General features: G+C 51.7%; 5 protein-coding genes across 5 annotated transcripts; 1 reads left to right on the top strand and 4 right to left on the bottom strand.

The window, feature by feature from the left end:
- Positions 1 to 1978: 1978 nt before the first annotated feature.
- On the bottom strand, positions 1979 to 3796 carry J4E87_005866 (uncharacterized protein; the record flags this gene model as incomplete). The annotated part of the gene is made up of 1 exon (XM_049377471.1): positions 1979 to 3796. One exon carries the CDS (start codon positions 3794 to 3796, stop codon positions 1979 to 1981), a length of 1818 nt encoding a protein of 605 aa, XP_049232512.1.
- A 1896-nt stretch (positions 3797 to 5692) lies between these two features.
- J4E87_005867 (uncharacterized protein) lies at positions 5693 to 6766 on the bottom strand (the record flags this gene model as incomplete). Its single annotated transcript, XM_049377472.1, has 1 exon — positions 5693 to 6766. One exon carries the CDS (start codon positions 6764 to 6766, stop codon positions 5693 to 5695), a length of 1074 nt encoding a protein of 357 aa, XP_049232513.1.
- A 1138-nt stretch (positions 6767 to 7904) lies between these two features.
- J4E87_005868 (uncharacterized protein) lies at positions 7905 to 9720 on the bottom strand (the record flags this gene model as incomplete). The annotated part of the gene is made up of 2 exons (XM_049377473.1): positions 7905 to 8887; positions 9240 to 9720. 2 exons carry the CDS (start codon positions 9718 to 9720, stop codon positions 7905 to 7907), a joined length of 1464 nt encoding a protein of 487 aa, XP_049232514.1.
- Positions 9721 to 10875: 1155 nt separating this feature from the next.
- J4E87_005869 (uncharacterized protein) lies at positions 10876 to 11768 on the top strand (the record flags this gene model as incomplete). The annotated part of the gene is made up of 2 exons (XM_049377474.1): positions 10876 to 11254; positions 11548 to 11768. 2 exons carry the CDS (start codon positions 10876 to 10878, stop codon positions 11766 to 11768), a joined length of 600 nt encoding a protein of 199 aa, XP_049232515.1.
- A 164-nt stretch (positions 11769 to 11932) lies between these two features.
- Positions 11933 to 13128, bottom strand: J4E87_005870 (uncharacterized protein; the record flags this gene model as incomplete). The annotated part of the gene is made up of 2 exons (XM_049377475.1): positions 11933 to 12357; positions 12417 to 13128. The coding sequence occupies 2 exons, from the start codon at positions 13126 to 13128 to the stop codon at positions 11933 to 11935; spliced, it is 1137 nt and encodes a 378-aa protein (XP_049232516.1).
- Between the last annotated feature and the right edge of the window lie 217 nt (positions 13129 to 13345).

Here is a 13345-nt window from a genome sequence, read left to right on the forward strand (position 1 = left end):
GCAGGGGATTTCCAGATTATCGCGAGAATCTGTGTGCAGGTGTACAGCCACGATGATGACGGCTGACACCCCACCTGCAGCTCCGTCCCAGGCTTCCACCCCGCAAACTTCAGCATCTCCACCTCATCGCACTCAAGAAGCAGCATATCGTTAGTCTGATACTTGGTTTATAACGCTCAAGTATTAGCACGCCGTTCCAAGCTTGTGCTTGTCGTTCGACTTCAAGCCACATCGTGTCAGGTTGTACTCAATTACTTTCAGCCTCGTCTGCTTCGTGTTCGCGCACCTCGCGCGATTTGTGGCCTCATGACGACTTTACTCGGGACAGAGCACCGTCCTTGTTTCCAGCATGCGCCGTTGGATCATACACAACCATCCATCCGGCTCATCGAGATAACGCCTGGTCTTTCCGCAGAAGGTCTGATCAGTTGCGGCGTATCGCATGCGACCATTGAAACGGAATACGTATGCCTATCCTATCGCTGGGGTGACGAAGATCCAAGTACTTCGAAGAACATACTCTTGGACGGAAAGTTGTTCACCATACGCCGTAACCTGTATGACTTTCTTCATCTGGTAAGCACCGAGCCTGAGTGGTCGCAAGTCACGCAAAAGAAGTACTGGATCGATGCTTTGTGCATAAACCAATCAGATGGTGCTGAGCGAAATCATCAGGTTGCTCAGATGGGTCAGATCTTCGCCAATGCGCTACACGTCCATGTATGGCTTGGAACAACGTCAGACGTCGATCACATATCCATGCTGCTCTCTAGTAGCTCATCAAATGGCAGCAAGCAAGTCAAACGTTTTGAGCCGCGAAAAAACCTTGAACTGGCAGGAAGACATATTCTTCACAATGAGTACTGGAATCGGGCCTGGGTCGTCCAGGAGATTGTTCTCGCAAGGAGTGTTGTGGTCTCACTCAATGCAACTACGCTGTCGCTACGTCGCTTCTGCAGCAGAATCGATCGGCTCAGCCTTGACCTTACGCAAACGCCTTTCCAACAATTTGAAGTCTATCGTACCCAGAATCCATTAAAGTCGCTGAGAAACACAAGCCTACTGTCTTTACTCAGTCGCTTCCGCGACAAGGACTGCGCTGTGCCAAGAGATCGCGTATTTTCTCTTTTGGGCCTCTGCTGGGAGTCAGATCAAATTAAAGCCGACTATGATATGCACTGGACAGATCTGACAGCTCGTGTTCTGAGACATCGACAAAGAAAACTGTGCGTTTGTGAAGCAGCTCTCGTTGCGAAAAGCCTGACTTCAGACGCCCTTGATCCCTATACCGTGGGATATACACTCATACGGAGACCAATGCTGTCATTCAGTGGCGAACATATGGAAGTAGGCGATTTGGGATGGTTACGTTCTGTATATGCCGTACCATGGCGCACATGCCTCGAAAAGTTGATCCTGGCATTCGGAGTGCTGTTCCGCCGAAGCAAATTTGCCGAATACATTAGACAGCACGAACGATCCGGATTCCTGTTCACCGAAGCGGTACGCGAAGCTGCGACACAAGAGACAGCGCTCCTTTCTTGGGAGAGCGATCCTAACGACGCGTCTTACCGTTGGTACGTGGATCATGGAGGATGGAGCGTTGGCATATGTGATCACGAAAGTGGCACCTGTCGCGTGCGGATAGCCTTGAATACGCTGCAAAGAATATTCTCGACAACGACCCTATGTAGCTTTCCGGACCCTGGTTCTCGTACTATTGCAAAGGTCGGCCGGGAACTTACATCTGTCGGGCCACAACATCCCTTGTTTTCTAAGTTCTTAGCTAGGAGAGGGCGTGGTCACTCCGAAACAAGCGGTCTTTTCAAAATGGAATGGGGACTGGTCATGGAGCCAGAGCAATCGACCAATACATAAGTACGAGTTAGCACACAAATTACGGTGATAAACGATGTGTTACATCGAAGTGTCTTCATACTGAGAGTCACATTTGCTAGGTATGCTGGAGCTTTCAGACTCAAAGCCTCGCCTTCTCAGCCCTCGAAGCTGGATGTCTCTCATCAATCCTCGGCAGCTTATCACTCCACGTCCTTCCATTCCGCATAAACACCCTCCTCCAATCCGTCGGATTCAATGGCGCCTGATCCCATCTCCTCCCTCTCTTCGCACTGACCTTCGCTCGCTTCTCCTCCGCAATACCACTTGCAGCAGCTACCTTCTTTCCTCTCTCTGCACCAAAGTTGCTAGGAATCGCTTGACTGAACTCCTTCGCACTGACTTCTAGTAGCGCTTCGGTATCGGCTTTGATCCGGTCTGCAAGAAGACGGATAGATGATTCAGCGCAGTGAGCGGCGGCGCGGCGTTGCCAGTATTCCAGGAAACGATATCCATGGCCGATCATACCACACATTGCGCCTGCTGAATGGAGGAAGTGGCCGTTGCCGAATGAATCGCCTGCCACGACACCATTAGTGGCCACGCGGGCGTCAGCACCAATGCGCTCAACGAGGCTAAAGGGTTTGGGGCCGTAGACCATGGCGACTCGGCGGAGCTCGTCTGGCGAGATTTCCAGGACGAGAGAGGCTTGCGAGATGTAGTAATCGTAAAGGAGGAGTTGATAGGCTGCAAAGTATTCGGCGGAGTCTTTGCTGGTCTCGGCACCGACAAGGCCGCGCTCAACTGGGCATAGCGAGACAAACTCAGGTACCTCGACGATGAGCCAGGAGACCCTTGGGTCGCCTTCGTGGCCTACAGCAATCTGCCGTACCCATGATTCATTGCCATGCTTATCAAATTCGGAAGCGATACGACGACGCAACCGTCCGTCAACGAGTATATTGAATTGGCCAGCGACGAAGTCTGCTTGCGCTACTTTGGCACCTTGACCGTCACCATGGTCTACTTGTACGTCGTGTTGCTGGAAGCCTAGTTGCTCTGCTTCACGGCAGTTGATGCCTGTGGCGACGCTGAACAGCTCTGGAACCCCAAGATCGATAAAGTCGCTTCCTGGCGTGCGGATTCGTTGGAGGTCGTTGTGATATTGAACTTCGGTAACTTCTTCGATCCGAATTTGGACGCGACCACACGGAAGATGGACTAGACCACTTCCGTCCTGTACTACACGATGTTTTGTGAAGAGGCGGCATCTGGGCGTCTTGCTAGCGTTGAGATCAATCTTCTCGAGCGCCTCAAGATAGCGGCGGAGAAGAAGCTGGATGGAGAATGCCGCAGCTTGCCATGTCGAAGGTCCGTCGAGGACTTCTCGCATATCGGTACGGATTTTGGTCGGGCACGGGTGCTCCGGGATAGTGGGCGGAGGCACGGTGGTGACAGTGCGATGCGGCTTGCCATTCTTCCAGCGGTCGTCGATGTACTCAATGTTATGGATTTCGCCCACCATGTGGAGTTCCTTCTCGTATCCCTCGATGATAGCTCCGGGTATGATGTCCCTAGATTTGGTCATGGGATGGTAGAACAAATCTGCCAGACTAAGCAGTGTTCCATCCAGTCTTTTCGGGAGGTTGTCCAGTCCGTAACGATCCAACATCATCTTGTCGATAAGGCCCAGCTGATGGTACATGTCTTCACGAATGTTCCAGTGCACTCCTAGAAACGGGTCGCCGCGAAGTTCAACACCGACGGCACGGCGGCCCATAGCTATAGCCCACAGCATCGCCAGCATGTTTGCGCCTCCAAGGCCGATGGCAACGAAATCGGCATCTTTGACTCCGGATAGCGTGGTTGAGCGACTGCCGCCTGGAACTTTGGTGTTCTGGGTCCGTACTTGAGCCAGATACTTGGTCGTTGAGTAAAGATTGCTGTTACTGGAAGCCATTGGGGCTAGAATGAAGTTCAAGTCGAATTGACAAGTGGGAACAAGACGGGTACAGCACTTCTTCAAGGGATCTGAAAACCAGCATCCCCGCTGAACCATTCCATGCGGGACGGGGCGTTTACGTTGCAGAGGTGACTTACCGTTCTGGTACATCTGCCCCGTCAAGGCCCTGGATGCCTACCATGCTGAGTCTAGGTTCCCCACAGTTGCTAACTCAAGAGGAACTAATACAGTTCGCATCTTACCCGTGAGATAGGCGGCGTGGGGCGGCACGCTGCCACGTATCGTTTATTGGCGCGACGAAATATGTGCCCCTACAAGCGTAAATCCTGCCATGCGTGTCCTGCGCGTTGTGTGGTAGTTTCGGTGCGACGGGCCTTTCATAAAGTAACCCATGAAGACTGTTGTGGCATTCCCGTCGGAGCTGTTATGAAAGCAACTACGTTTGGCATGTAGTATCGATAGTAAGAATCCAATCGACTCTGGCTGAAAACATGTGCGGATCCTACAAGTGACAACCAGGTTCCTGCACGACTGTGACGGTGGTTTTTGAACTCCTCCACGAGCGCACGACGATAGGGTAGCGTGATCTAGAAGCGGGATATCATGAGCTTTGTGCTAACGATGCATGAAGCACAGCCGGAGTAAAACCTTCTCTCCCCCTCACAAAGCGGGCTGAGCAAGGCGATACATTTGTGACAGGCGCCGCGATCAGGTGGGTATGTTGCTCAAGGCCTGCCACGCCATCTAGAGTGGAGCCTTACATCCATGGATGCAGTAAGCGACGCATGCAGCAATCAATGCACCGTGAAGGCGGGGAGTTTGCCGAGGCCAGGAACGATCGAGGGCGCCATCGCGGAAGGAATTTCGTCGATTCGGAAACGGATGTGACAGCGAGCTGTACACAGTATACGGTCGCAACTTGTTCGGGCAGCTGGTCGCGAGGGGACGAAGGATTGAGGGTGACCGGGAGCGACAGAACGGAGATGTGCCATGCTTGGCGCTAAAACACGCGTCCGAAGCGCGGAACGCGCTCTTAGCTCGATGGACCCGGCATCGACTGCGACCCCACAATCGATGTTTAGCTCTTACAATCGCGCGCCTCGTGTACAATCAGTCGCGACTATGCGTCGCCATGCTTGATAGCGGATTCGATATATGCATTCCTCATCTCCCACGTGGGACACGCCACGCGAAGTCGCCACTACTATGCATCCCTCCTACCGTCGGACGTGTTTAGTCTCTCAACAACCGCTTAGCATACCATGTGCTCCAACATGCGACCTGACAACGCCTGGCTAAGCACGAGAATCAGAGGCTATCGCCATTCCGAACGAGGCCTTACCCCGGTCTTGTTCCGCGGTTCACTATGACACATAGATGACTACTCACTCGACTTATAACCATAGCAAGCTCACTCCCTACTCAAGCTTTACGGTCGTCGACTTTCGAGAGTTTTCCGCCATAAAACTGTTGCAACAAATCAGTATCGCGCTCCTCGACCGACGCTTATAGTCCAGACCATCGTCCACGACACACCAAGATTGCCACGTGCCCAGCCCTCCACAACTTCGCCGTTATGCCCTCCACGCTACGAGTACAGTCTTGCAGCACGCTGCTGTTTCGCCGATCACATGCGCCGCATGGGTAATGCCACGCCCTTCCTCTTGCGCGATGCGGATATACGTGGACCTAGCAGCTGGGAAGCTATGGAAACATGAGACACACAATCATCATACATCTCGACCTTGACGTCGGAACAAGGCCTCTGTCGGACTATATACCCAAACAACGAAGAGAGAGCGCACCACCACCACGCGTAGGTGCAGGAATACGTTTAAGACCATGCACTGCTCAGAGTGCACAAGCGTCCCTGGAGAGAGGACTTGTCTCGATCTACGAGCGCATGTGTACACGGCATCCATCTCCCGAAGCAACTACCAACGTCAAGGTCTGCTTTTCCCGGCCAGTAGGGACAACAGGGTCATTCTTCGGAACAGTCATGGAAGGGAAAATTTGTACCAACCTCGCTACGGTATATCCCGCCTCCAGCAGGGCAAACTCTTGACCCAGGCAAACCCGTGGCCCGCCGTTGAAGGGAAGATACCCGTAACCCACATCTCGCAACAGTGATCCATCCTCCCACCTCTCAGGGCGGAACTCGAGTGCATCTTCGCCGTAGATGTCTGTACGTCGATGCATAGCGTATACGCAGTAACCGACAGCCTCGCCTTTCCTGACCAATATCGGCGACTTTCCATCTGGGCCTCCTCCAACAGGAAGTGTCGTCGTCTTCAATGCTGCACGAGAGTTGACCGGCACGGATGGGTAGAGGCGAAGTACCTCCTTCAGAATGAGATCAAGATACCTCATCTTCTTCAGATCCACCCGACTTGGCTGAGGCGCATGCTGTCCGAGGCCTACTACTGCCTCTATTTCCGAACGTAACCTTTCCAAAACTTTAGGGTGACGGACCAGCAAGCGCAAGGTCCAGGTGAGGCAGCATGCTGTTGTGTCTCTGCCCGCCAGTAAAACATTGAGACACTGGTCGCGAAGTTCCTTCTTGTTCCGAGTCTCTTGGATGAGCGCGTCGATAAACACATAATGCTTCCTGTCCTCGGCTTCTACTTTCTCTTGTTTCGTGTTCTCCGCATTGTCCAGTGCTCTTTGAATCGCGTCGTCAACGAAGCGATGAGAAGTCTTGCAAGCTTGCCAGAACTCGGGAGTACTCGCAAGCCAGTACAACTCTCCCAGCCTGCCACGATGTGACAAGTAATCCTGTCCCAAATTAAAGGCTGCTGCAAACTCAGACTCTTGTCCAGCAATGTCACTGCTTTGCAAAGAGCTCAATGTTTTGCCAAAAAGCAGGAATGTCGTCGTGTCGAAGGTCAAGCGAAAGAATAACGGTTGGAGATCAACAATGCTGTCGGAACGAACATGATCGATGAGGCTTTCGACCGACTTTTTCATCTCTTCGAAATTCTGGTAGCGATTGGAAGTGAATTGGGGACGGAGTAGCGCCCGCGAATGGCTCCATGCTGCACCGTCTTGGGTAAAAATCCCGCTTCCCATCAATGGAGCAAAGTGCTTGGGTCGAAGCCCAAGACTGAAGTCTACGAAAATGTCAACGCCTGTGCGTGTCCTAACTACGCGGTTTTGGCGAACCTTCAAACTGGGTAGAGAGGATTTCTTCGATGTTGTGTGGTTCAACCGTATTGATACCCCGAGCTCCGACTATGCAGTGTCAACTCCGCAGTGTTGTTGTGCCTCCAAAGACTCACGCAGCTGCTGCTCATGCGTCGGACCGCTAGAGTCCACTATGTCCACGAAGAACTGCAGGATGGTCTGCGCTCTTGCATGTTGCCTCGCTTTGAGGAGCAGATCCAAGCCCTGTGGCCATTTTGCTGCCCACTTGGGCGGTGCTTTGCACCCCGTCTGCGCGGCATATCGGTCTTCTTCCTGGTGATTGTCAGCAACGCCATCTTTCATTCTAGCAAACACGCCTACCTCGCGCTGCATTTGGCGCTTCCGGACCTTATAAAACAGCAGGCTGAAGAAGACTAGGCACAGTGACATGCTTGTAGTCGCCATTTTACTCAGCTCGACAACAGTAATCAAAAACTCGATTGACGATGAGCGTTGCAACTAAAAAGCCGATACGACGCTTTTGCGGCAATGATCTTGCCCGTAGATTGAACCCTGGAAGTCTCAAACACCGAGTATCTAGGCAAACGCGGGGCGCTTTGTCCAATAAGTTGGCCAGTGGAAAGGCAGTGATGAAACCAACACTAGCGTGTTGGTTAAAGCTCGGCTCGTGCCGTGCTCCTTACCGCGATAATTGTGTTGGAGCGGGCACCGGCGACCGAATATGTATGCTGCTGATAAAATCAAGCAGAGCAGAATGAGACAGAGAGAGAGAGAAGAAAAAGAAGACGTCGCGCAGGATGCACCCATCGCCGGTTTATATCGAACCACTGGAATCCCATCGAAAATAAACTATCGGGCTCCTGTAACAAACAACAACTACACGCGTCACATTTTCTACTGGAGTTAGGCAAGCGCCGATGCGTTCCTCGAGGAAAGGATCTGGCAATGCCGGTCAAATATGTCATACATCGGCATTTTGTTCGACGTGCGATTGAGCTTTTCTCCTCTTGCTCAAAGGCTCGACAAACATATCCCCTAGTTTAAACTCCAACTCTTCTTTCCTGAGAACCCGGAGGTGACCGGCAATATCACTACCCGTTTTATCACCCGACAAGACCGGGCCTAACCGCCTTTGCGATCTCTCAAACTCCGCTTTCGCTTTCTTCCTCAAAGTCTCGTAACCTGGTCGCTTTTGCGGGTTGATCTGGAGACAGTTGATCACTAGTCGATGCAAGACATTGGAATACATCGCATCGTAACTTGGAATGTCTGTCGATGTGAACGTGTTGCCTTCTGCAAATCGGAACGAAGCTTTGATGCTGTCCTCGCATATCTGATCCGAAGCTTCTCTACCGAGCGTAGTATGCATCAGTTTCCAGATGACCATCCCAAGCGACCAAACATCTGTCTTAGCGTTGACGGGATGATGATGCGCGGCCTCTACGATGATCTCTGGGGCTTGGAACCCTTTCGTACCCCAATCTTTCCTACCCTCTAAAGCATCCGTGCTTGGTGAAATCGTCTTGACGACATCGTAGTCAGCAAGGAGAGATTCTGGGTACGCTAGGTAGGGTTCCTTAGCGGTACTGAGAAAGATGTTCGCTGGCTTGACATCCAAGTGCACCATGCCGCTTGTGAACTTCTTCCTTGGCTTGTTCCCACCTCGCTTTCTTTTCTTTGTCCTTTGTCCTCCCCTTCTGACTTCTGGGCCATTGTCTGCTCCTTCCGCCGCTCTGTCCTCGTCGAGCGTCTCTCCGCACAACCCCGTGTTTAGAGTACATATGGCATCGGCTAGCGCATGAAAGACCATCCAGACAAACTGCTCAGGTACTTGCTTATCCAAATTCTCTTCCTGGTAATAAACTTTGAGAAGTTCGCCCAGATCTCCGTGCTCCGCGTAATCGGAGTACAAGCGATACGTCAGCGTACTCTCTTGTTGAGAGGCTGCCTCGATGTGATGGCAATGATTACAAAGCTCTAATTGTTGACTGATATTGTACTCATCTTCGACGAAATCCACCATTTTCTGCGAGCCACAACGTATCCTCTTGCATACCTTCCTCTGGCTGATGTCAGCAATGTTTAGCGAAGTAGGGGTTGATGAAGATACTAACTTTCAATATCCTACCGGTTTCGTCGCATAGCACGTACAAGCATACCACTGTGCGCATCTTTCTGGACCCACTAAATCTAGTACGGGTGTCCATCAGTGTCTTGCACCATTGCCATGCCTGCGTTCTGTTGTCATGTGCTTCCTCGTGGCCTCTTTTCCTTGTATGGGGAGGTGCTGCTCTACCAGTATCTGCTTCGGTAAGACCGACCCTTGCTATTGCGATCTTGCCATCACTAGGTTCGTAACCAGACGATTCCGTATCATTCGATACTTCTGGGTTATTAGCCTCAACAGGTATCGCTACGCCATGCAACGGGCCATCTATGCCGCGAACGTTATCTTCTAGGGCCCCCGATTTTGCCTGCATACGGCCTTCTTCAATCGCTTCTTGTGGATCATCCCTAGACAACTCTTCTCTGCTCTCAATCTCGCGATCTGACGCATGGCTAACCGCCCCGGATGTGGCACGGTTAATGTATTCCTGTTGCGCCGCGGATGTCATCTTATTCCATACTCGTGAAAGCACACCAGCCTCTTTGATTCCGCCCTTGTATCCCCCGTAGAACAACAGATACGCACGCCGCACATTATCGTTAGGTAATTCATTGAATAGCTCGTTGTGTTTCTGCGTCGAGCCGTCAGGTAAAGCCAGCGGATCTGCCATGTATGTGGTCCAAAGTTATTTTGCGCAGTACCGAAGATAGCCCTGGTTTTAATCACAAGAACGCAAAAAAGCCTCAGGGGTTTTTTATGTGCATGCTCCTTGTCTTAGTTCGACCATGTGTCGAACAAAGGCTCTATACTTCATTGTTCGTGGTGTGTTTGCGGCCATACCCACATCATGAGCTTTGAGTAGATAGATACATCCCGCAGACCAGAACTATCCTAGACCTGCATATAGAACGCAACGATGATGATGGGTGTATTGGATAGTAATTTTCATGATATCACCGCAAAAGATGTTTGGTATCGGTCGTTTGCAATCAGGTGAAAAATGTCCAGCAGGTAAAAGCCTTGTACATCTTGTTTTTTCCGTATGGGGAACACATCAATACGCTGTAGTTAAGGCCTGTATGTCGAGTGAGCAGCAAATCAATATCTGCATCCGAAATGTCTTGGTGTGGCTCGCACGGGAGTGATAGCTGCCCATGTGCTGCATCGATCTCCTCGCACACCGATTGATCCTGGGCCTTCACTTAATTGAGAGAGAGTTGAGGTCAATATATTTTAGATCAAAAGATCAAAAGCTAGCGAAAACTGAGTTCCAGATTAGCTATGGTGACGTAACACTCATAATTGACATGGAAGGCACCTTCCTCAAGGTTGAGCTCTGCTCCCCAACACAGCAAGCGCCCCTCACCTCCAATTTCCCTACGCTAATCTCTCTCTTCCTTCTGCCTATACTTCTGAATATCTGGAAGCGAGACGCGAAAGTTCCTTCCCCAATCAGTGCTGTCGCAACGTTGCCGCGCAGTATTGCCAACCTCGCTCTTTCCATTCGACAACGATCTCGGTCGAGCCCCATCACTTCTACCCATCACACCCAGTCATGGCGCAGGAGCAGATCAAGAACACGCGACAGCGACCTCTGTCAGGTCCAGTAATGCCTTCGCAACACCGACCATTCGTCGGTCCTACCCCAAACATGTTGCCGGCCAATCTCCCAGCCAGGTTCGAGCGAAATGCAACGGGCGGCCAGGCCTTCCTGCCTCCCATGGCACCACCTCACTGGCCTTCTTTTCCGCATCTCAATTATCCATTCGAGAATTCATATCCTGATCTAACAGCCCGACGCCGACAACACCCACTTCCGTTCAGCATGTCGCGCAATGAACACAACGTCGACCTAAACACTGGCGCAAGAAGCATCGATCTAAAACAGCCTGCGACACCAACGCAAGGCAGTGGTCATGCAAACTCCGCTGACCAGCGTCACAACTCTCTGACTAAGGGAGACAACGCTCATGTCTCGCCTGCACCGCTTCCGACAGGCTGGAACGGTAGTCGTATCCCATCGAACAACGTACCGAGGAAGGCGCCGCTGGCAGCTCGCTCTCCAGATGATATCTCACCATTCATAGCGAGAAAGCTACCGCCAACGAAGCAACAGAGATCCACGAGTCAGTCAAAGGTAACTCCCGGCCCCTCACAAGGCAGTCGAGTACGCCAGCAAAAGTCCTTCAATACGCCGCCGTTGGGTACCCCTAAGCGAGGACGGCCACGACTAGACGATGGAGTTCAGGTTGATAACACAGCTGGTGGGCTGAAAAGCCAGGGGAATACTCACATCGGTCAAAAAGCCAGCGCGCAGCCTCCCATCGGGTTGTTTGCGCCTCCGCAGGTATCGTCCGCGATTCCACCAGAACCTGTGAGACCATGCCCGAGGTATAACTACGTCGTACCTTTGGAGTTGGTAGCCACACAAAAAGCCCTTGGTAACTGCTCATTGCTCGAAGCTCTAGGGAACAATCGCTGATAACATTGCTTCTAGGCCCAGACAACTGGAACGAATATGTGTACGTCATGGAGCAGCTCTGGACCGAAGAAATCACCTTTGACGAGTTTGGCGCGCGCACGCAACGGATATTCCAAGTGTTCGATGAGGGCATTCGGAGGAGGTTGAACAATAATGTGGCGATGAAGATGATAGTGCCACGGCTAGAGGAAGAGCGGAAGAAAGGTCAGTCGACTAAGGGTGCGGAAGAAGTCTAGGTTAAGCTCTACAAGGGCCATGGGGCCCGCGCATCATGGTGAGGTCATGGACATCGGACTATGGGAGTCATGCATGCAAGATGCTAGAAAAGTTCAAGGCTATTCTAGAAGTACTCGGTGATGCGCGCATAGACGATCAATTCCAAGTACCCGCGGCATGGCCTTCAAAGAGATGACGACCTTCGCCTTAGCTTATTTCCATCCTCGTGTGCTTGCTTCTTCCTCAGTTTTTCCAACCATAAATCGTCCTCACAACGCTTGCCGCCTATCAACTGCTCATAGGTTCCGTTATCCTTCCAAAGACGGTCCAAGCCCATGTATATGCAAAGTAAGGCACCGTTTGGTACCGTGTAGTTGATCTCGTCGCGAAACTGCTGCGTCGCTACTTCAAGTTTCAGAAGTGACTCTCGGATCGCCGTGGCACTGATTGTGGGACAAGCCGTAGGAGAAGGAGGATTGGCGTTCCGATTGCTAGGGATGAAGATGATGTAGCCGCGTTTGCGGGTCAAGCGTGTCCACTGAAGTGTGTTCTTGGTGAAGTGACAATGGGCTAAGATAGTCGCGAGCGGGTGCTTTGAAGCCCTTATGTCTGGTTGTACATACGTTAGCAACAAGGTACGACCGAGCAACACCGGAAAGGAGACTTACCGAACGAGAACGACCCATTTTTCAGGACACCCTCAGGGAAGACCTTGCGCATCTTGGCGCAATGCCAGCACGGCCAGCGCGGCCAGCAATCTGGAGTTGCATTATCCTTGCCTGTCCATTCTTGGCCTTCGTTCTTCATCTCTTTCCACTTCTCACATTCTTCCAACTGTAGCAGGCCACTGCCGTCTTCAGGCACAAAGTCCATGGGTCGTGTGACATCGCTGCTAACGCACGTCCTGCCATCCCAACCCCACAGTCCGTTGGCCATACTCTTCTGGGTGATGTGGTCGCCTCCGTACAGCGTTGGAAAGGAGACTTTGAAGCCACCCAACTTCGCTAACCGCTTGACTGTTGCCATAAACATGTCCAACCTGTCGTCATCGTCCTCTGGAAATACCCACGCGAATCTCCCTAGCACCTCGTCTTTCCAGAGTTCGCGGCGCTGGTAGTGCGAGAGTATGAACGCTTTACCCTTGTTGTCAGTAACATGATCTTTGGAATCTAGACAGTCGTCACTGAGAGCAAAGATCATGACTGCGATGGTATTCGCATCCGTGTTTAGATAGGTGTGCCAGAGAAGCGCGGCGTGACCTGCATGTGGTGGATTGAAACATCCGGGGTAAATTACAATACGGTTCTCCCGGCCGCGTTGGAGCTCAGGTCCTGGAGATCTGGTGAAGATGCGCGGCGAGGGGTCGGAGAATCCTTGCATGTCTTCGTATGCGCGGTGAATGTAGTCTTCTAGAAAAGTCGCCTGTGACCCATTCAATCTTGTAGTACCTGCAGATGAGCTATATTGGATGTTTGCGGATCTGGATATGTCTGCGCTCACAGCCGAGGAGATCTGATTTAGCTCGACAGCATTATCGCCGTCTCGATCGCTAATTTGCTGCGCTACTTGAAGTTTCATATCATCTCCAGAATCTATG

Source organism: Alternaria ethzedia (assembly GCF_023757985.1).
Source record: "Alternaria ethzedia strain BMP 0044 chromosome Unknown scaffold_13, whole genome shotgun sequence".
In the NCBI taxonomy this organism is placed as follows: Eukaryota; Fungi; Ascomycota; class Dothideomycetes; order Pleosporales; family Pleosporaceae; genus Alternaria; species Alternaria ethzedia.